The following is a 17218-nucleotide window of genomic DNA, read 5'->3' as shown; positions in this document are numbered from 1 at the left end:
TGACCCCAGGACACCGTTTCCCAAGGTAGAAGCACAGCGTCAGGCTGCATGCAGTTTGCAGGAAACGGCGAGCAGAGGTCCGACATGATAAACAGTGCTTAAGTTGGCTAAAAGAAGATCCTACCCTCACCCCAGTGTCTATATATTTTTCGCCTGACTATGCAGGGCTGTGACTTCCAGCGGCGCTGTAAATAATATGTCTTTTCACGGGTCGATGACTCCATGCAGTGCACACAGAGGAGCATAGCTGGATTGTACAACCGCTTTTGATTTTATGTGTGCTTTGTTCTCTTCACGCTCCTTTTTCTTTGCCCATATTAGAAAGTATCAGACATTCATTATTATCACTTAGTGCACAGGTCTTCAGCAGGGGGTCCGCGGAGGTACTGCAGAGGGGTCGCAAAATCTTTGGTTGATTAGACATTTTTATATATATATATATTATATTATATATTATTATATGTTATTTTTTTATTTCTTTATTTTTCCTCCACAAATTTCAATTTCTTTAAATACACATGAATCTAACATATTTTACAACATATAATTGCAGGCAGAAGATGTAATCTTTTAGTCACCAACCTACTGTGCACATTGTTAAATTTGAACCTGTGTATTATTTGAATAGCTTAAAATTTAATGCAAAATAATGAATATTTATAAATAGCACTGGGCTGAGTTTAATATAGAACACATATAATAGGTAGGGGGTCCCTACTTAATCTCCATCAGTTTGGGGGTCCCTGGCCTGAAAAACATTGAAGACCCCTGACTTAGTGAAAGCAAACAATAAGAATACGATAAATCATGACAGTGCTTAAGAGGTAGGAGTGATAGTGTAACTTAGAACCGCTGTAAGTCTACGCACAAAGGCTACACATTTGGAGCCACCAGCTGCTTTTGTAAGCGCTGATTAGTTTTTCGTTGCCCTGACCTGAAGGTGTAAATTCTCCATTAATGCCTCGTCTATTAGCTTGACTAAACTCTGATTCTCTCGCCACACACACACACACAGCGCCCCTTGCCTCGTCCACACACTGCACCACGCACAAGTATGCATACACATGCATATTCAGGAAAGCTCACGTTGAGCCATGCAGCTGCCGTCCTCCCACACACTAACCCCGCCACTCCGCCTCCACACACACACACACACAGACACACACACATGCACGCACAAGCACACTGTACCACATTCACTGCATTCTGCCATTCCTCTAACGCAGACAGGCAGGAAGCAAATGTGTCATTTATTAGGGCCTGTTTCCAATCTGTGCTCATGATGAATATCTCCGATCTCCCCCCATGCTGCTCCTGAATATTCTGAGACAAAGGCCTCTTATGAAATTATGCTGTCATTAGAACGACGGCTCTGATTAGATAGTGAGACTGGATTAGCCATCTGCTTGTCTCTTTGGCAGAAGAACGATATGATCAAAACTAATTGTTGTGTATCCCTACTTGAGAACACATTGAAGGGTTTAGTTTCAAAATATGATACGCTGTATTCGCTTTGAGCTGCCGTGTGTTGGAATTATTTGATACATTGCCGTTCAGCTGGCTGCGGTGCGGCGTCGATGATAAAAATGTAATTTCTTCAGATTAATCTTCATTCAAGATCATCAGAAATCCAAACACGGAGAATCCAACTTGTTTTTCTTGGCTCCTGAAAAGCTACGGCTTCACATGAATATTCAGTTTTTCGCAAAAAATATTGAGCCTGGTACTCAAGCTAATGAAACAGCTCTCTATACGGACGTTTTAGCCTCTGACAGTGCAGGCTGCTCGACTGGTTTCCACGTGTCACGAAGCATTAAAAAAATGGAGATCGTTGTGGGCAGTGTGCTGGTATCAGGAGTTGCCACTGTGGAATGGACATATGTAGCAATTTATCACTTGTCTCTCAGCACATGTGTGGGTGGCCCCCACAGCGGGTATTATTGCAATTTGGGAGCAATTGAGAGTAATCCCTTCTTTCTGCTTGTGTGAAAGCTCATCATCCCGTTGCCCACCGGCAGGCACATCCTCACCAGAGATGACCTCCAGAACTGGTACAAAAAAAGCCGAAGCTTATGTTCTATGTCACTATCAGCTTGTCTCAGACTTTATCTTGGTGGTCTAGAGAGGCCCCTCCGAATAAAACCCTCCACTAAGCTCCTTGCAGACGCAGCGATAAAAATTCTGTACAAGGCTCTTCAGTTTACTTTAAGACGGAGGAAATAATGATCCATATGCTTTTGTCAGAAAGTTGGCAAAAAGCACGGACAAAAGATCTGGCTGTGTTCACAAACGATCAACACACAAATGGCAATGAATTTGTCCACGCGAATAAAGTGGAATACAGTATGCAGAAGTGGAGTTATTGGTCGCACAAATGTTGCCATACTGCATCGTCTTCATATTTTTGTAGTCACTAAAGATCGCTGTATTGATAGAAGAAGCATTTGTATGTTTTGTCTGAGCGCCAGTTGGGCTGAGTTTTCGCTAGCGAGCATCTGACAAAACCTTTAAAGGGAGTGCACACAAGAACACTAAGAGTGAGGTGGGAACGTGAGACCATGAAATTTTAATGAAATTCTGCAAGTTCAAGTAATGATAGATAAAAAAAACTTCTGGTGACAAAAACTATAGTTCCCAAGCCGCAAATCTTAACTTTAAAATTTCAAAAACGATCAATTGACACAACAACAAATGGAAAATGCTGTCAGCTTTGGTTCCTACCACCGTAATCGCCATGCTGTTGGCAGAGTGTTGGGTGAACCTAGATGGAGCAGCTCCGTCTTTGTTAGTATTTTCTGCTCAAACAGAGAGCGATGACAGCAAGAAGAGCAAGCTCCGTCCTCGCACTAGCAATAGTTTATGTTTTGCTTGTTTCACTAGGAAACATTTGGGGTGGGAAATATGCAAGAGGGTTTCTTAGGCAACCAGAGTCTGGACCTTCTGATCTGCTGCTCTGCTGTAAACTGAACTAACTGGCAATTTTTTAAATTTTTTTTAAATCCAGAATATGTGCTGTCATCGCTGTATTGATGTTTTACCCTCAAATCCCTGAAACACCTTTGGCAGATAGAAAAATGTGCATCTCATATTGTTATTCAATCTGTGGTACTTAAAAAACTAAGTAAAAAAATGCTTTTGGTTAAGTATAAAATCTCCTGGGGTCTACCCCAGCTGTCATTGGGCGAGAGGCGGGGTACACCCTGGACAGGTCGCCAGTCTATCGCAGGGCTAACACAGAGACAAACAACCATTCGCAGTATGGGAAATTTAGAATCACCAGTCAACCTAACGAGCATGTATGGAGGTGGGAGAAATCTGGAGAACCCATAGAAAACCCACGCAGACACAGGGAGATCACACAAACTCCACCCAGAAAGGCCGGACTCGGACCTTCTCGCTGGGAGGCATTAGTGCCTAATTTAATTTTTAACCAGGCCATCTTTTGCTGCTCCTGGCAACATGCTTCTAATGGATTTGCTATTCAATGCAAGTTGCATGTGATCTTTAGCAAGCAGTGGCTTAAGCAATGAAAAGGATACGATCCAGTAATGAATAAAGTAATTTAATTTTGTACTACAGAATTTTATAGGGATCAGGCTTCCTGGACACTGGCTTAGAATCAGAGCACTAACTATCAGTTGACAGCTTTTCATTTATTATAGTCCAAATACAGTTTGCTGGAAATGGAAAGTTTTACTCTGGCTCGAAGAAAATAGTTTAAAGGGTAATAAGTTGAATCACTGGCATAAACAGCAATGTTATATGGAGAAACTAAACCTGAGTAAAGTGTAACGATGCATGAGGCAGTTCCTCGGCCTAAGCCCCATCTTTTCTCTCAAATACCTGTGGTTGCCATATGCTCAGATTGACTATAATTGTTAGTTTCCTGGACAACGTGTTCAGAGGTTTCCAGGCATTTAATACACCCTGCAGACAGAATTAAAAAGCAATCATGAAATCCAATGCTTCCATATAAAAACAAATGAGTGATACACTCGGCCACACGTCTATTTACAAAGTCAACACACGCCTTCGTCTTCACAACATGTCACATTAAGCCCAACAGTGAGCGAAATACAACAGAAAGGTTTGATGGATGGTTTGGTTTAATGTGAGTGAAGTCATTTAGATCATGAAAGCCGACACATTATTAATGGGGTTTCTTGGAGTTTCTTTGGAGTAGAAATTGGCTTGCAGATCTTTAATAACTAAAACATTGAATGTACAGTGTGAAAAGTCAAATCTGCACTGTGAAGACGACGTAGTAGCATAAGAGGATGTCGGTGATACTCCTGGTTTTCTGTGATAATCTGAGCTGTGATTAGAGCAACAATCAGTCTCCAGTTAAAGGTTACATGTGTTCTATGGGAAAAAAAAAGATTACAGGCTTTTGTTTTTGCATATTTTTGTTCTTATTGTTAGCCATGCTTGTAGCTTGTATTGCTTTGGTTCATACTGAATTGCCAGATATTCTGTACATTGACGGTCCCCAAACGGGACTATGGTGACTCTTTTGACTTGTTGTCAACTCTCCTGTGAAATACCTCAAAAGAAACCCCCTTTTTACAATGGACATTTTGATTTTGTCTCTATTCATGGTTTCCAGATGATGTATCATAATGACTTTCTGACTTTTCTTGTGCTAACATGTGGTTTTGAGAGAAATGTCTTAGAGCATCAATATGATGGATTATGTTCATTTTAATCTCAGGCCATTATCACATCAAAACTTAATCTGTGGACTAATTTAGTTTCTCATGAAATATTTGCAACCCTGGCATTACCATTAGCCTCAACTTTACGTTACCTTTGGTGCTAATTGAATAAAAAATGCTTCCCCCCTAAAGTCACACGTATGAATGCCTTGACACGTATGGTCATTTCCTGCAAGAGCACAGCTACTCAAGCTAAATTCACTGGTTACTACACAAGGAGTACACAACTCTAATAATGGAAGTTTGCTATTTAATACGACGACTTAGATGTGCATGATTAGAATTAAACTTGCAAAATATCAGCTTTGCTAATGTGATAATGTTGCATTGCTGGCATTGGTATTTTGGTCAAAACCTCACAGAGCTGCTACTGTTGCATGTGTAAAAAAAAAAAAAAAAAAAAAGAAAAGAAAAGAAAACTCCTTAAACCAAGAATCAAGACACAGTAAAACAAAGCACCACATTCCCGAAGATTCATCATCTGTCATCTTCATGCCATAAATACACCATGTAGCATGATGTGTAATAAGACAGTTCTCTACGGTACAGTATCAGTACAACCACTGACTCTATCATGGAAGTATTTATTGCCCATATGGCCACTGACACGGGGTCAGGCCTTGTGTTTCAAGTGGAACCACGAAGTGTTGTAAAAATCCTGCATAAAGGAATGGATACAAATTCAAGCATTAGCACATTGCTAATTACTGCGGTCGCTTTTAATAAATTCTTTCCTGACATACGAGTTCCAGCACTGTAAAACAGTAAGAATGTTGCATAAGGAAAAAACATTAGGAATACTGCAGAGCTTTAAAAGGAAGCTCAGGGAGTAAGTGAAGGGCTACTACTGTAAGATCTGTGTGATTCACACAGGATTCTCGAGCCTGAGTTGGCTTGAAGAGAAATGTCAGTTTAAAGATTCACACATTTTCTTGAACATAAATAGATACCCAGTCTTCTGTGCCACTGTTCCTCTTTTAAGCGGACATACTGTAAACCTTCCCTCCAAATAGGGCTCTGCGGGGGTAATGTGACATGTTGTTGTTTTGTGTGCCTGCACTTCCTTCCTTCTTTTAGCAAAACTAAAAAAAAGTTCCGATCACAGCTCTGGCCTCACTCACGCTGAAATAATATTGTGGTATCACAGTCAAGTCCTTTTTTTTAAAGGGTGGGGCAAACTCTTCCCTCATATTTCTGGCCAAAAGTGGCGTTTGTTTGCTATTTCAAATGTTACGCGATCAGAAGCAATTGGTTATAATGATCCAATTATATGTCCCGGCCTTCTGTCTACTTTGATGCAGAGCCGGCCGAGGTTTATCTGATCCTACATATTGGTCCCATGATGGTTTCTTAGTTGCTTGGCGTAACAAAATACTCCAAAGGAGCGGGGTTAATTACAAGCTTGGTTTGAAATTTATGGTGAATATGAAGCATTAAAATGCACCAACTGTGGATGAAAATCCAAATAAACTATAGCTCTTCGGTAAATGTGTTCTGAAAATCAAACCAACATTTGTGTGTAAAAAGTATTATATTTAGCAGGTCTAGCCAGTTGAGGCAAAAACTCCCTTCATAGTAAATCACAGTAACAGTGAATAGTCTATACAAAATAAAATGCACGCATTGAGTGGCTGCACGCGTTGGCCTGTGGCCTCTTATAGATGATGATAATGCATAATTCTGAGCTGGAGTGCGTTTGCAGTCATTTAAAACAAGCCCTCAGCGTTGATATAAATCAGTGTACGTGTGAAGCTCGTATACCTGCATGTCTGCACATTGCCAGTTTGACAAGAGGCAGGTCTGAGGGGATTTCACCATAAAGGTTAGGAACCGTGAAATATCTGAGAAGTGCTGGAACCGCTCTCCTCTCCAAATTATAGCCAAATGCATGCTATACAGCCTTAGTGGTTGAGGGGAAACGCCTTGGCAGCGAATAAAGGGCTCAGTGTGCAGCTGAAATGACCATGCGACTCCTGAAAATAAACAGGAATCAAATGGAGTGATTGATCGAATAAATTAAGCTCAGCAGCGAGCTTCACACACTGTCTCTCTCTCACACACACAGACACATCAGCCCCAATGACCGGCCTTGTAGAAAAACAGACACTTGTTGCTGTTTGCTCCAGCTCTCGGGCCAGCTGCAATTTGGGTATAAGTTTTTTTTTTTTTTTTTTTTCCACGGCAGTGTGTTGGTGGTGGGTGGGTGGTGAAGGCTTTTTGCCAAGTGTAATGGATACATCTACATGTGGGTGAAGATTGTGCTTAATGGTAGGGATTTTTATTTATTTTCCTCACGCCAGAATATTTTCAAATTGCAACTTTGTAGGCTGTTAATGACCCAAAACTATGTTTAGCAAATTTAAAAAAAAATACCTTTTGTTCTTTTATATTAGCTACTTGTATTTTATTAGGTCATATGGTTTTAATTAAGGTTTAATTTAGCTACACCGGTTTCCAGGGAAGAGGTTAATCTAGTCAGTGTTTTTGAACCTTTTTCACCCTAAACAGACTCAAATTATTTGGGAAACACTGGCTTACTAGCCATTTAAATTTCATCTGAAATCAGAAGTTTAAATTATGGTAATTAATTGTCTACTCAAACCGGAGTGCATTAACGCGACCCCGTTTCTTACTAAATGTGTAGAAGCCGGCAGTATACCGTAGTTTGTCTTTGTTTATATGAGGTGACATTGTTTATGCTGCTGTGTGTGCCCCCGTGATGATCATCATCTGAAGGTGATGCTCCACTCACCTTTTAACTTCCTTCTAAATCGCGGCGTTCTGTGCAGGGTTACATATTCTAGGGGGAGGCTGAAACATAAAACTCCCAATCTGATGAACCTGCCGACCGGTCAGAGCCTTCATGAAATGAAGACAGGACCCCAACGCAAACACACACACACTAACACACACACACCTCTGCCCCGCCTCTCTATACCCACCCCTCCCTGCTGCTTGCCTGTGTGGTTTAGTGAAATCTCCTCCTTGCGCTATAGGATAGCCCTGGCCTCTGGGGTAACAAGATAGATGTAAACAACCAATTATTGGATAGGCCCTCATTCATATGCCCCTAACTAGTAGAGACACAAAGGTTCTGGCTTTAATAATTCTTTTCTCTCTGCCCAACATTTGGATGAAAAAAAACAAAGAAAAAACATACTAATCAACCCCTTGTTGTGCTCGTCTCAGCTCAGAATGCAGTCTTACAGAATGAAAGCCCGATCCTCTATGCCCCAACAAACAGGCCGCGCAACATACACACTCAAGCACACATCTTGCAATAATCAGCTCAATTAGAGGAGGTCGTGGTGGAGAGTGGCCGAGGTGAGCAGTGGGAGGTTGTGAAAATAGGGGGTTGGCTATTAGGAGAAACGTGAGCTCCATTCATCAGCGGCCGTAATAATTACCGTTTTGGGGGCAGAGCCCTCTGATCAAACTGATCTGTGGAAACAAGTGGTTTACAAACACTGTCAGGGGGCAGCCCTGGGACCCCTGTCACTGCCGGTGAATAATCCCCCACCGCAGCACAATGAAGATGCTTTATATTTATATTCGTATATTAATGCCTTGCTCTGTTCTTACTTGATCTGACACATCCTCTCTGTTGCAGAGACCCTTAATGCATGGTTAATCTCTTTTAGATACATTATACTTTAACACATGTAATAAGATTAATTTCTAAGAGCAACAAAGACTGATTGAAATAAAACGAGTGGGGCATATTTGTGGGGATTATACAAAAATTCTTATGTCAAAGATCACAGTTTAATTTAAGATTTTATTCCACTGAACTCCTGTACAAATTGTATGCTTGAGTCTGTACAACTAAGAACTAAGACTGGATACCTGCAACAAAGTAGCTATTACCCTAATATTCATATGATCATATATAAAATGACCCATGATCGTCCCCAGCAGGTGCTTTTATAGATCCCTGGGCCCAGCTTTTGTCACACATCCTCCATTATCCCAGAACATTATTCAAATGACTGAGTAACTTAAGGATGATCCAGGTTGATTAGCCATCCAGTGACAGCAGGGTTACACAACATCAATCTCCAGGAAGATAAAATCTCAGTTGTTCTCTGTTAAAGCTGAGTGGCGAGAACTTTATGCCAAAAAACATAAAGAAAAATCTAATGAAAGAAATAAAATACAGCGAGACATCCACGTCCCAGCCTGGAATGCTGTAGTCCATCTGCCAGGTCAAAATGATAAAATATTTGGACTGAGACCTACATATCTTGACTGGAGAAGACTGCGGCCACTGTGAGTGGGATTGCAGCACCTCTTTCACCGGAGGGAGAGTCTCTGGTGTGTTTTGGGCTCAATTACGAGGCATTTTGGTGTTTGTGTTAGATGGATGGAGGTGATAATTTTATCTGAAATCGGTTTGAAATTTCATGTCTGTCAAACTATATTTATGTTTTCCCTCATCGGCCTCGGACTTCATCCATTTTTTATGAGCTGTCTGGGTTAATTATAGATCCGTTAGGTTGTATTACAAATTTAAATATAAAATTAATTATTATTATTGTTATTATTGCTTTTTATTTGGGAATTAAGTTTGATTCTTAGTGAATTATAAGACTTGTGGTACGAGCGCTATATGAATATATATGATTAAATCGCCTCCTTCTTTTTCTCACTATCCATTTCAAGCATGGCCCCGCGGTCCCCTGACGATTACCATCAGTCAGCCTAATGCCGTAATACTCTGAGAACTGCGCTTCGGGCGAAACCCAAGTCAATTTATTAAACAGAGGGAGAACACAACGCGGAAACAGGGATCAGTCTCCTCTTACGAGATTCTTCATCTCTGCTGATAAACTTACTTCGTAATTACACTAATAATTTCTTTCAAATGGACGCGACTTAGGTGGTACAGCTCATCCCAGCACAGGCCTATAAATTATGGACTAACTTTGCGCTTGATCCGGAGTTAAAATTAACCCTGATGCTCACAGCTGTTTATTTATTTATTTATTTTTTTTGCGGAAACTCCTCGCTGGATGTTTAAATGCTGATATTTATTAATATAGATCTGGGTGTTTATTTATTTAGATGCTGATGAGCATTTTTGAAAGTGGACAATTAATTTTGCCGTAACCCGTCTATTATTGTATAGGCGGTTGAATAAAATAAAATGTAGTAATAATAATAATAATAATAATAATTTATTATTATTTAGAAAATGTATTTGTACTGTATTTGTTATGTAACAAAGTCTACGGTTCCCTTTCCCTTTAAATTATGATCCCTTGGACTTTTTTTTCGATTTGCAGATATTATGAGATGAAAACTCCAGAAACAGGTCTGCTGGAGAGATAGAGTCCAGTGTGTGTGTGTACGTGCATACGTGCGTGCGTGCGTGTGTGAGGTCGGGTGATGTGATACCGAGTGTGGGTGTAACTGACAATCGTATCTCTAATGAAGAGGTCCCATGGTGAGGCGATAGAAATCTATCAACTGGTCAGTCTTCGGTCCAGCAGTCAATAACACACATGCTCGTCCGTGTGACACACACACGTCTCCGTGGTACCTGAGCCCAGCTCCACAACAAACCGTGTGCGCTCACCACGCTGCTGCCACTTTCTGTTAAACTGCGCACATCTCAGCAAGCACCACATCACTTTCTCCTGAATGAACCACAAACTCTTTTTACCCCTTCAATCCATTTACTCGCTCTTTCCTAAAAAAAATGTTTTCGTCTTAATTAGTCAACGCTTCAGATCTTATCTTAATCCGGTCTGTGATTTTAATTATATCTGACTTCCATCTCCCTACACTGTTGCATCAACCCGCATCAGCCAAATGACTTTAAAACGAACGGATTAATCTTTTTTTCTTCTTTTGCCTCACCTTGTGTGCTGGTTCTCCGCTGCTGCTCGACTGTCTCTCCCTCTCTGCTCCCCTGTCCCGCACACTCTGCAGCTCACACGGACACTTCAGTTCTCCATCAGACCGGCTGCACACCTTAAGATTGTTTGCCCTCGTGTGCGCTCCCGCAGTCTCTGCCTCAACCCCTCATTTAGGTATTCACCACCTTTGTTATCACGTGCATTTAATTATAATCATTATCGCGACCATATTGTAGAATATGTTATATTTTAGCAAAAAAACTTCCGAATGAATATAGTTAAATTTAGGCTCTGAGAATCTTTGGCAGTATATGGAAAACACGTATAGCTCCATGAATAGTTTTGAAATATGCTCTTTTTAAACTTTTTAACTCGTTCTTATTTTTGATTTTACGCACAGGGCGCGTTCCTTTTTTTTCTTTTTTCTTTTTTTTTAATGACATAGATGACATAAAGTCTACTTTACTTGCTGGCGTAAAGCTATTCCGTTTGAACAAACTTCATCAATTTCAAGTGACAATGGTCTGATTGGCGGGTGAGAAAATATAAATTGCTGCCATCTGTGACAGAAGTGTATTTTTGTCTTATATTTCTATTATTTTATCGCTTCTTGGCAACCACAATAAAAAACGGTCATAGTGCTTTTGCGAACTTTTCACTTGATGGCTGTTGACAGATGTTCCGCTGGAATTAAACAGTGTCGCAACTAACTTTAAAGTTCTAGGCATTGAGGAAATCCTGATTGATTTGCGAAAACTGCCAGGGGCATGAAGACATACTGCAGCAGGCACACTGCGCTCTGGCGCCATCCTTCCCCCAGCTGCGGGATCAGCGCGGCTCTCCCCCTGCACACTTCCACACTCCCTACACCTCTGCGCTCTTTGGCTGCCCGAGGTGTCCGTCAAAGTGAAGGGAGAGAAAAAAACGTTTAAGAAGAAAAATCTGAGCAATATTTCTATTGGTGGGCGGGATCGTCGTGAAGGGAACAATCGGGTTGACTTTGCCAGGGAGCCACCTCAAAGCATATCGGGTTACTTTGAGTGACAGCGTAACCATGGCAAATAATTTGACTAAGGCTATTGTCTTATCCCCACCATCCCTGGGTCAGATAACCGACCAATCAGAGTTCATATAATCGCTTGTCTTGCCAGCTTAGAATAATATTATTAAAACGAGCCAGCGAGCCCGGTCTCTCGGAGTAGTTTATGTTGAAACGGCATAGAAAAGGTGGAGGAGGACGGTAGAAGGAGTAGCAACTTTCTCTCTTTCACAACAACTTCACGAGGAATAGTCGCATGGGGTTTTGCATGGCTGAATGGACTTGAGCTTATTCCACAATACGCAGCTGGATATTGCCTAACGTTTGGGCAGTTTGAAGTTTTAGGCTGCTCCTTTGGGGGGGACCTTGTGACGCTTATGGACTTAATGCGTTTTCATTTATTGAGACACTGAGCGGGGAGACGTGGAAGTAAGGCACAGTATAATCCGTATTGGTTTACGTTGTCGCCATGTCCATGCTCCCGACTTTTGGTTTTACGCAGGAACAAGTGGCGTGTGTTTGCGAAGTTCTCCAACAAGGGGGGAACATCGAACGGCTGGGACGCTTTCTCTGGTCCCTCCCGGCGTGCGAGCACCTTCACAAAAATGAGAGCGTCCTCAAAGCGAAAGCCGTGGTTGCCTTCCACCGGGGCAATTTCCGAGAGCTCTACAAGATCCTAGAAAGTCACCAGTTTTCGCCGCACAACCACCCGAAGCTGCAGCAGCTGTGGCTCAAAGCGCACTACATCGAGGCGGAGAAGCTGAGAGGCCGTCCGCTCGGCGCCGTGGGGAAGTACCGCGTCCGGAGAAAGTTCCCCCTTCCCCGCTCCATCTGGGACGGAGAGGAGACGAGCTACTGCTTCAAGGAGAAGAGCAGGAGCGTCCTCCGAGAGTGGTACACCCACAATCCTTACCCATCCCCGCGGGAGAAAAGAGAGCTGGCCGAGGCCACGGGACTAACGACCACACAGGTCAGCAACTGGTTCAAAAACCGACGGCAGCGGGATCGAGCAGCCGAGGCGAAGGAAAGGTAAGAGTATCCTTACTTATTACGAAATGAAGGCGCTTAAACATACCCGAAAGTAGATAAAATTCTACTTTTTTATTCACATTTTCATATTCAAATAAGTTATATTTAAAACAAGAATGTTGCTGAGTCACAACAACTACTGTTGCCTCTGAGCGTAAAAATAGTATACTGATTTACGCCTGACAATTGTTTCACAGGCAAAATACCAAGACAGTTTCAATTATTATTTTAGTCTCCACAGTCCTCGAGTGTGTATCTATCTTCTATTATATTAGAATATGTCACTTCGTCAGACTTCAAGTTTAGTTGAACTCACTCGCTTGTTTGTATGTTTGCCACGAAGGCCTCTTCAAAAAGTTGAAAAGCAGGAAATCAAAGACTTGTAGTCAGGTAAATTACCAGGTTATAAAAGTTGTATTTACGCCACTTTTATGTTTTAGGGACCACTCATATCATAGCATGAAATTTGGCTTTAACATTAAGATCAGAAAAAAAAATAGTGTTAACCCTCAAGATAGTGGTTTCAACTTAGCGTATGCGTAAGAAAACACCTCAGACCAAGTTTAAAAGATGTTTTGCGGTGTAATTGATGTGGTTGGCTGTCTAGCCTCCACATCAGCCAGGTTGACATTTCATTACGAGTCGTTTGTACATTTCAAAGTTTGGAAATTACACAGGCGGGCACGCGGAGAGGCTCGGGAGACGTTTTTTAGTCAGGTGTTCTCGGGGTTGGTGTCTTCTTTCACCCTCTGGCCACTAATTCGGGCTGAAAGCTGCATGTAAATCATGTCTTCCCACGGAGAAAGCCCTCACTGCGACCATGTGGACTGTGCCGTACGCAGCACACACACATTTCCAGGCGATTGAGCTTGTCGTTTATGCAGACACGCAGACAAGCTCTCGTCAGGCCCAGTGCTCGTTCACTTTGAGCTTCTCCACGGGTCACTCTGGTTAAATGAATCTAATAAACACACAAACACTTCATGCAGGGTTGGTGTAGATTTATTGTCTTCAGTCGCTGGTCTTTAACTCTGCACTGGTGTAGTGAAGTATATCAAAGTATTTTGATGGTGTACTAATTGTTTGCTCTTTTCACCCATGGGTGCATTAATAAGTAAACAGACTAAGCATTTGAACTTGTAGATATTATGTATTTTGGCGTAATAATTAATACGTCAGTAAACACAATAGCACTGTGTGGGTCTCCAAACCTCTGCGTGTGTTTTTAAGAATGCTAATTGTTAAAATGTCCATTTGTAGTACCCTGTTCATATAACAGTCTATATTTGATCTTCTATTTTTGTTCTGTGTAATCGCTGCTGTAGTTGGCCTACAGATGTGTCCGATATGTTGCGAGAGTTTCCCTGCACTTGCAACAGGCTGAATGTGTGAATTTGTTTTACTGTTCGCAGAGAAAACAACGAGAACTCCAACAGCAATAGTCACAACCCATTGACTTCTTCCATGAATGGAAATAAAACTCTATTGGGAAGCTCAGACGACGATAAAACACCCTCGGGGACACCGGATCACACGTCTCCGAGCCCGGCTCTGCTCCTCGGCTCGAACACCGGGCTACAGTCCCTGCACGGCCTTGCGCCCCCTCCGGGACCCAGCGCTATCCCGGTACCCAGCGGTGCAGACTCGGTGCACCACCACCACTCGTTGCACCACGACACCATACTGAACCCTATGTCTTCTAATCTAGTGGACCTTGGCTCTTAAAAAAAAAAAGAAAAAAATCCAGGCACGGAAGAAGAAGGGAGCACCATTTTTTTTTTCAGGGGTGGGGGAGTAATTTACAAGGTGGCTTAAGTAAAGCTTCAAGCACTTGCGGTAAAGGTGCAAGGCAGACAGACTGGAACACTGCGAAAAGAGCCACCGTAACAAATCATTTAGTCTCATATTCAGCCCTTAAAATATTTTTTTTTTCCTTTTTTTTTCAACAAGTGGGGAAAATTTGCCAGTGGGCGCAAATACCCCCTCTTATCCCCAAATTAAACATCGAGAGCAGAGCACTTACCAAATTAAACGAGCATCTTTGTTTTTGGAAATTGGAAATTATAATTTAAAAAAAATATATAAATATATAGATTTGAGATTATATGGCTTGTTAAGACGGAACATTTTTTGCAGAAAGAAAGAAAGAAAGAAAGAAAGAAAGAAAGAAAGAAAGAAAGAAAGAAGAAGTATTTTACCGGAATGTAACAACATAACATGTTATATTGTTGAAAACAATAACAATAAAGTGTCTTAATTCTTGTTACTATTACCGTTGTTATTTTAGGGGTTTAGATATATCACCAGACTCTATAGGCACGAAGTTACTGGTACCCCACGCCTTTTTGTTTACAAAAGGTTTTCATGAGAGCCATAAGCAATTTCTTTTCTTTTTATTCATTTTTCTTTTTCTTTTTTTTCTTTTTTTTTTGATTGGGTATGCTATTTTCCAGTGTCTTATGAGAGCCGTAATCAGATGAAATATCTTAATCTCTTGATATTATTATTACTATTTGCATTTTCATCTGGAAAGAGACTGCATGTAAACTTTGCGATAAATGATGAAACATAAATCGATTCACCTATAGTTTCATATACCCTTTACAATAAAAGAAAAAAAGAAATACATGCATTTAAATCGAGGACTTCTTTGACTGTGAATGATTCTTGATATATATATATATATATTTTGACCTTTTGTCTCTTGCGGGTCACATCGTCATCTAGAGTTTTTTTTTTTTTTTAATTATTCAAACGTGTAGAAATATTTAAATAAATGCCTATATCGCTTCAACAAAATGTTTTTTAGAGCAGTTGCATGGGAATCCCAACAGCCAAAAAGGCGTTTATTTGAAATATTTTTAATGTTTAGGATTTTGATTGCTGGGAATGTGCAAAGTTTCTTCAAACTCACTACTTCCTGTAACCTCTTCAATGTGGTCTGAGCCACTAAGTCCCTAATAACGTTTTGTGACGTGCACAATCAGATGGCATTACCTAAAATCAAGAGTTCTTAGCCTTTGACACATACGCCTGCTCTAAGAAAGAGGATATTGCCCTTTACGTGTGGGCAGTCTGCCGGCATGCACGGGTCGATATCCCAGGATTACACATTACATCGTCTAATCTTAAATGTTGCAAGAGAAGTGTTTAAGGAGGAAATGTATCAGTTTGCCCACATTTCCTACAAGAAATTATCAGGACTGTGTCTCGGATGTTTGCAGTCAACGTGAAAATGCAATAACTGTTTTTAAAAAGTCTGTAAATACGCAGAAAAAAAGACATTTGTGGATGTTTAATGTGATCAGTATAATTTAGCGTTCTTGGTTGTTGATTGAAATCATTTCAACCTTTAAAGAAAATAATTAATTTGCTTATTTATTATTTATCGATTTATTTAAATTGGTGACTTGAGGTCAAAGTTCATCCAAGTGAACCGATGATTGCCGCGATGTTAAAATGATAAAACCAGGGAGTTGAGGGGGGAAAAAGAAAACTCCACACATAATCCAGTACTTTGTAAAAACAACACTAGTCAAGAGAGCGAAGCATATGGCATGTGGCCATTGTAGGCAAAGCTGGGCGAAATTTCTACGCGCTTCTCCAGCCTTGATCTTCAAGTGATGACACCTTATCTTTCCGCGCGAGGCAGAGGAAGACAAAAGTGCCGTAGTGTTGGGTGGAGGTGGAGAAAAAAGAGAAGTGGAAGCTGGCGCTGAAAGAAAACACTTTGTTTGAACGCCTTCAGCTTCCCTCACTCAGGCTGCTGCTGCTTAGGGTAGAATAATAATAATAAAAACAACAACAACATCTTGTGCCTTTCATATTTTTATTTGAAGCGTTTCCTTTTTAATGCCCAGGTTCTAAATTGAGCTCGCTGCAATTTATGGCATTTTTTATGCATTCTTATAAAAATAATAAGGGCAACGTTGCTTTGCTCTGTTGCACATTTACTTGTTTGTTTTTGTGCAGAAATTGACAAATGCACTTAATAGCATACAGTTTAGAAAGGTTTTGGAAAACCTTTTCTTAACATCTGAAATTTTTTTGGATGCTGTTTTGGTTCACTTGCAACTGGGCGGAGAACACCGAGGTTCATTTATAGATTTTATTTATTTTAGTGGACCCGAGTAGTTGTGATTGAAGTGCGAATACGAAAACACAACACAACGAGTGTGAGAACTGTCTCCCTCCTGTCTGTAAATGCGGAGGATCAGTCGCACCTTGTTGGGTGCAGCTCCCGGCGCGTAAAGGTCAATTACACAGGCAGCTAAGAGCCCAAACTTTATAATTAACAAGGATTTCAGAGCAAACTGGTGTGTTCAAAACAAGCCCATAACGGCGGCTCGTGAGGAGACATAACATGGAATATTTGGCCTTTCACCAAACCAACTCTGTAACCTCACAAAGAGCTGTGATTTTCGTCTTCTAGTACTTTCACTCTCTCTTGTTTCCCATAAGGTTTGAAATGTGAACTGGTATTATGTGTGCGCCATGTGTTCCCGGGAAGGGGAGGCTATTAAACTTTTTTTGGGAAGAAGATGTTAGGAAAATCCACCAGCGTCGAAGAAAAG

The 17218-nt window shown here is 41.1% G+C and overlaps 1 protein-coding gene and 1 long non-coding RNA gene across 2 annotated transcripts in view; one reads left to right on the top strand and one right to left on the bottom strand.

The window, feature by feature from the left end:
* Positions 1-10707, bottom strand: part of LOC125019350 — a 39890-nt gene extending 29183 nt beyond the window's left edge. The window contains exon 1 of the long non-coding RNA XR_007114058.1: positions 10578-10707. This is a non-coding gene — a long non-coding RNA (uncharacterized LOC125019350). The remainder of the gene's footprint in view (positions 1-10577) is intronic.
* An 836-nt stretch (positions 10708-11543) lies between these two features.
* On the top strand, positions 11544-15282 carry six2a (SIX homeobox 2a). The gene is made up of 2 exons (XM_047604100.1): positions 11544-12644; positions 14057-15282. The coding sequence occupies exons 1-2, from the start codon at positions 12085-12087 to the stop codon at positions 14367-14369; spliced, it is 873 nt and encodes a 290-aa protein (XP_047460056.1). The 5' UTR covers positions 11544-12084; the 3' UTR covers positions 14370-15282.
* The last annotated feature ends 1936 nt before the right edge of the window (positions 15283-17218 follow it).

Source organism: Mugil cephalus, chromosome 13, assembly GCF_022458985.1.
Source record: "Mugil cephalus isolate CIBA_MC_2020 chromosome 13, CIBA_Mcephalus_1.1, whole genome shotgun sequence".
In the NCBI taxonomy this organism is placed as follows: domain Eukaryota; kingdom Metazoa; phylum Chordata; class Actinopteri; order Mugiliformes; family Mugilidae; genus Mugil; species Mugil cephalus.
This window is presented reverse-complemented; position numbering and strand designations above follow the sequence as displayed.

What these genes read in the sequence shown, in the direction of transcription:
- six2a (XM_047604100.1), top strand. Translation starts at nt 12,085, where the DNA reads ATGTCCATGCTCCCGACTTTTGGTTTTACGCAGGAACAAGTGGCGTGT. An exon ending in GCAGCCGAGGCGAAGGAAAG is followed by an intron (nt 12,645 to 14,056) that starts GTAAGAGTATCC and finishes TACTGTTCGCAG; the next exon opens with AGAAAACAACGAGAACTCCA.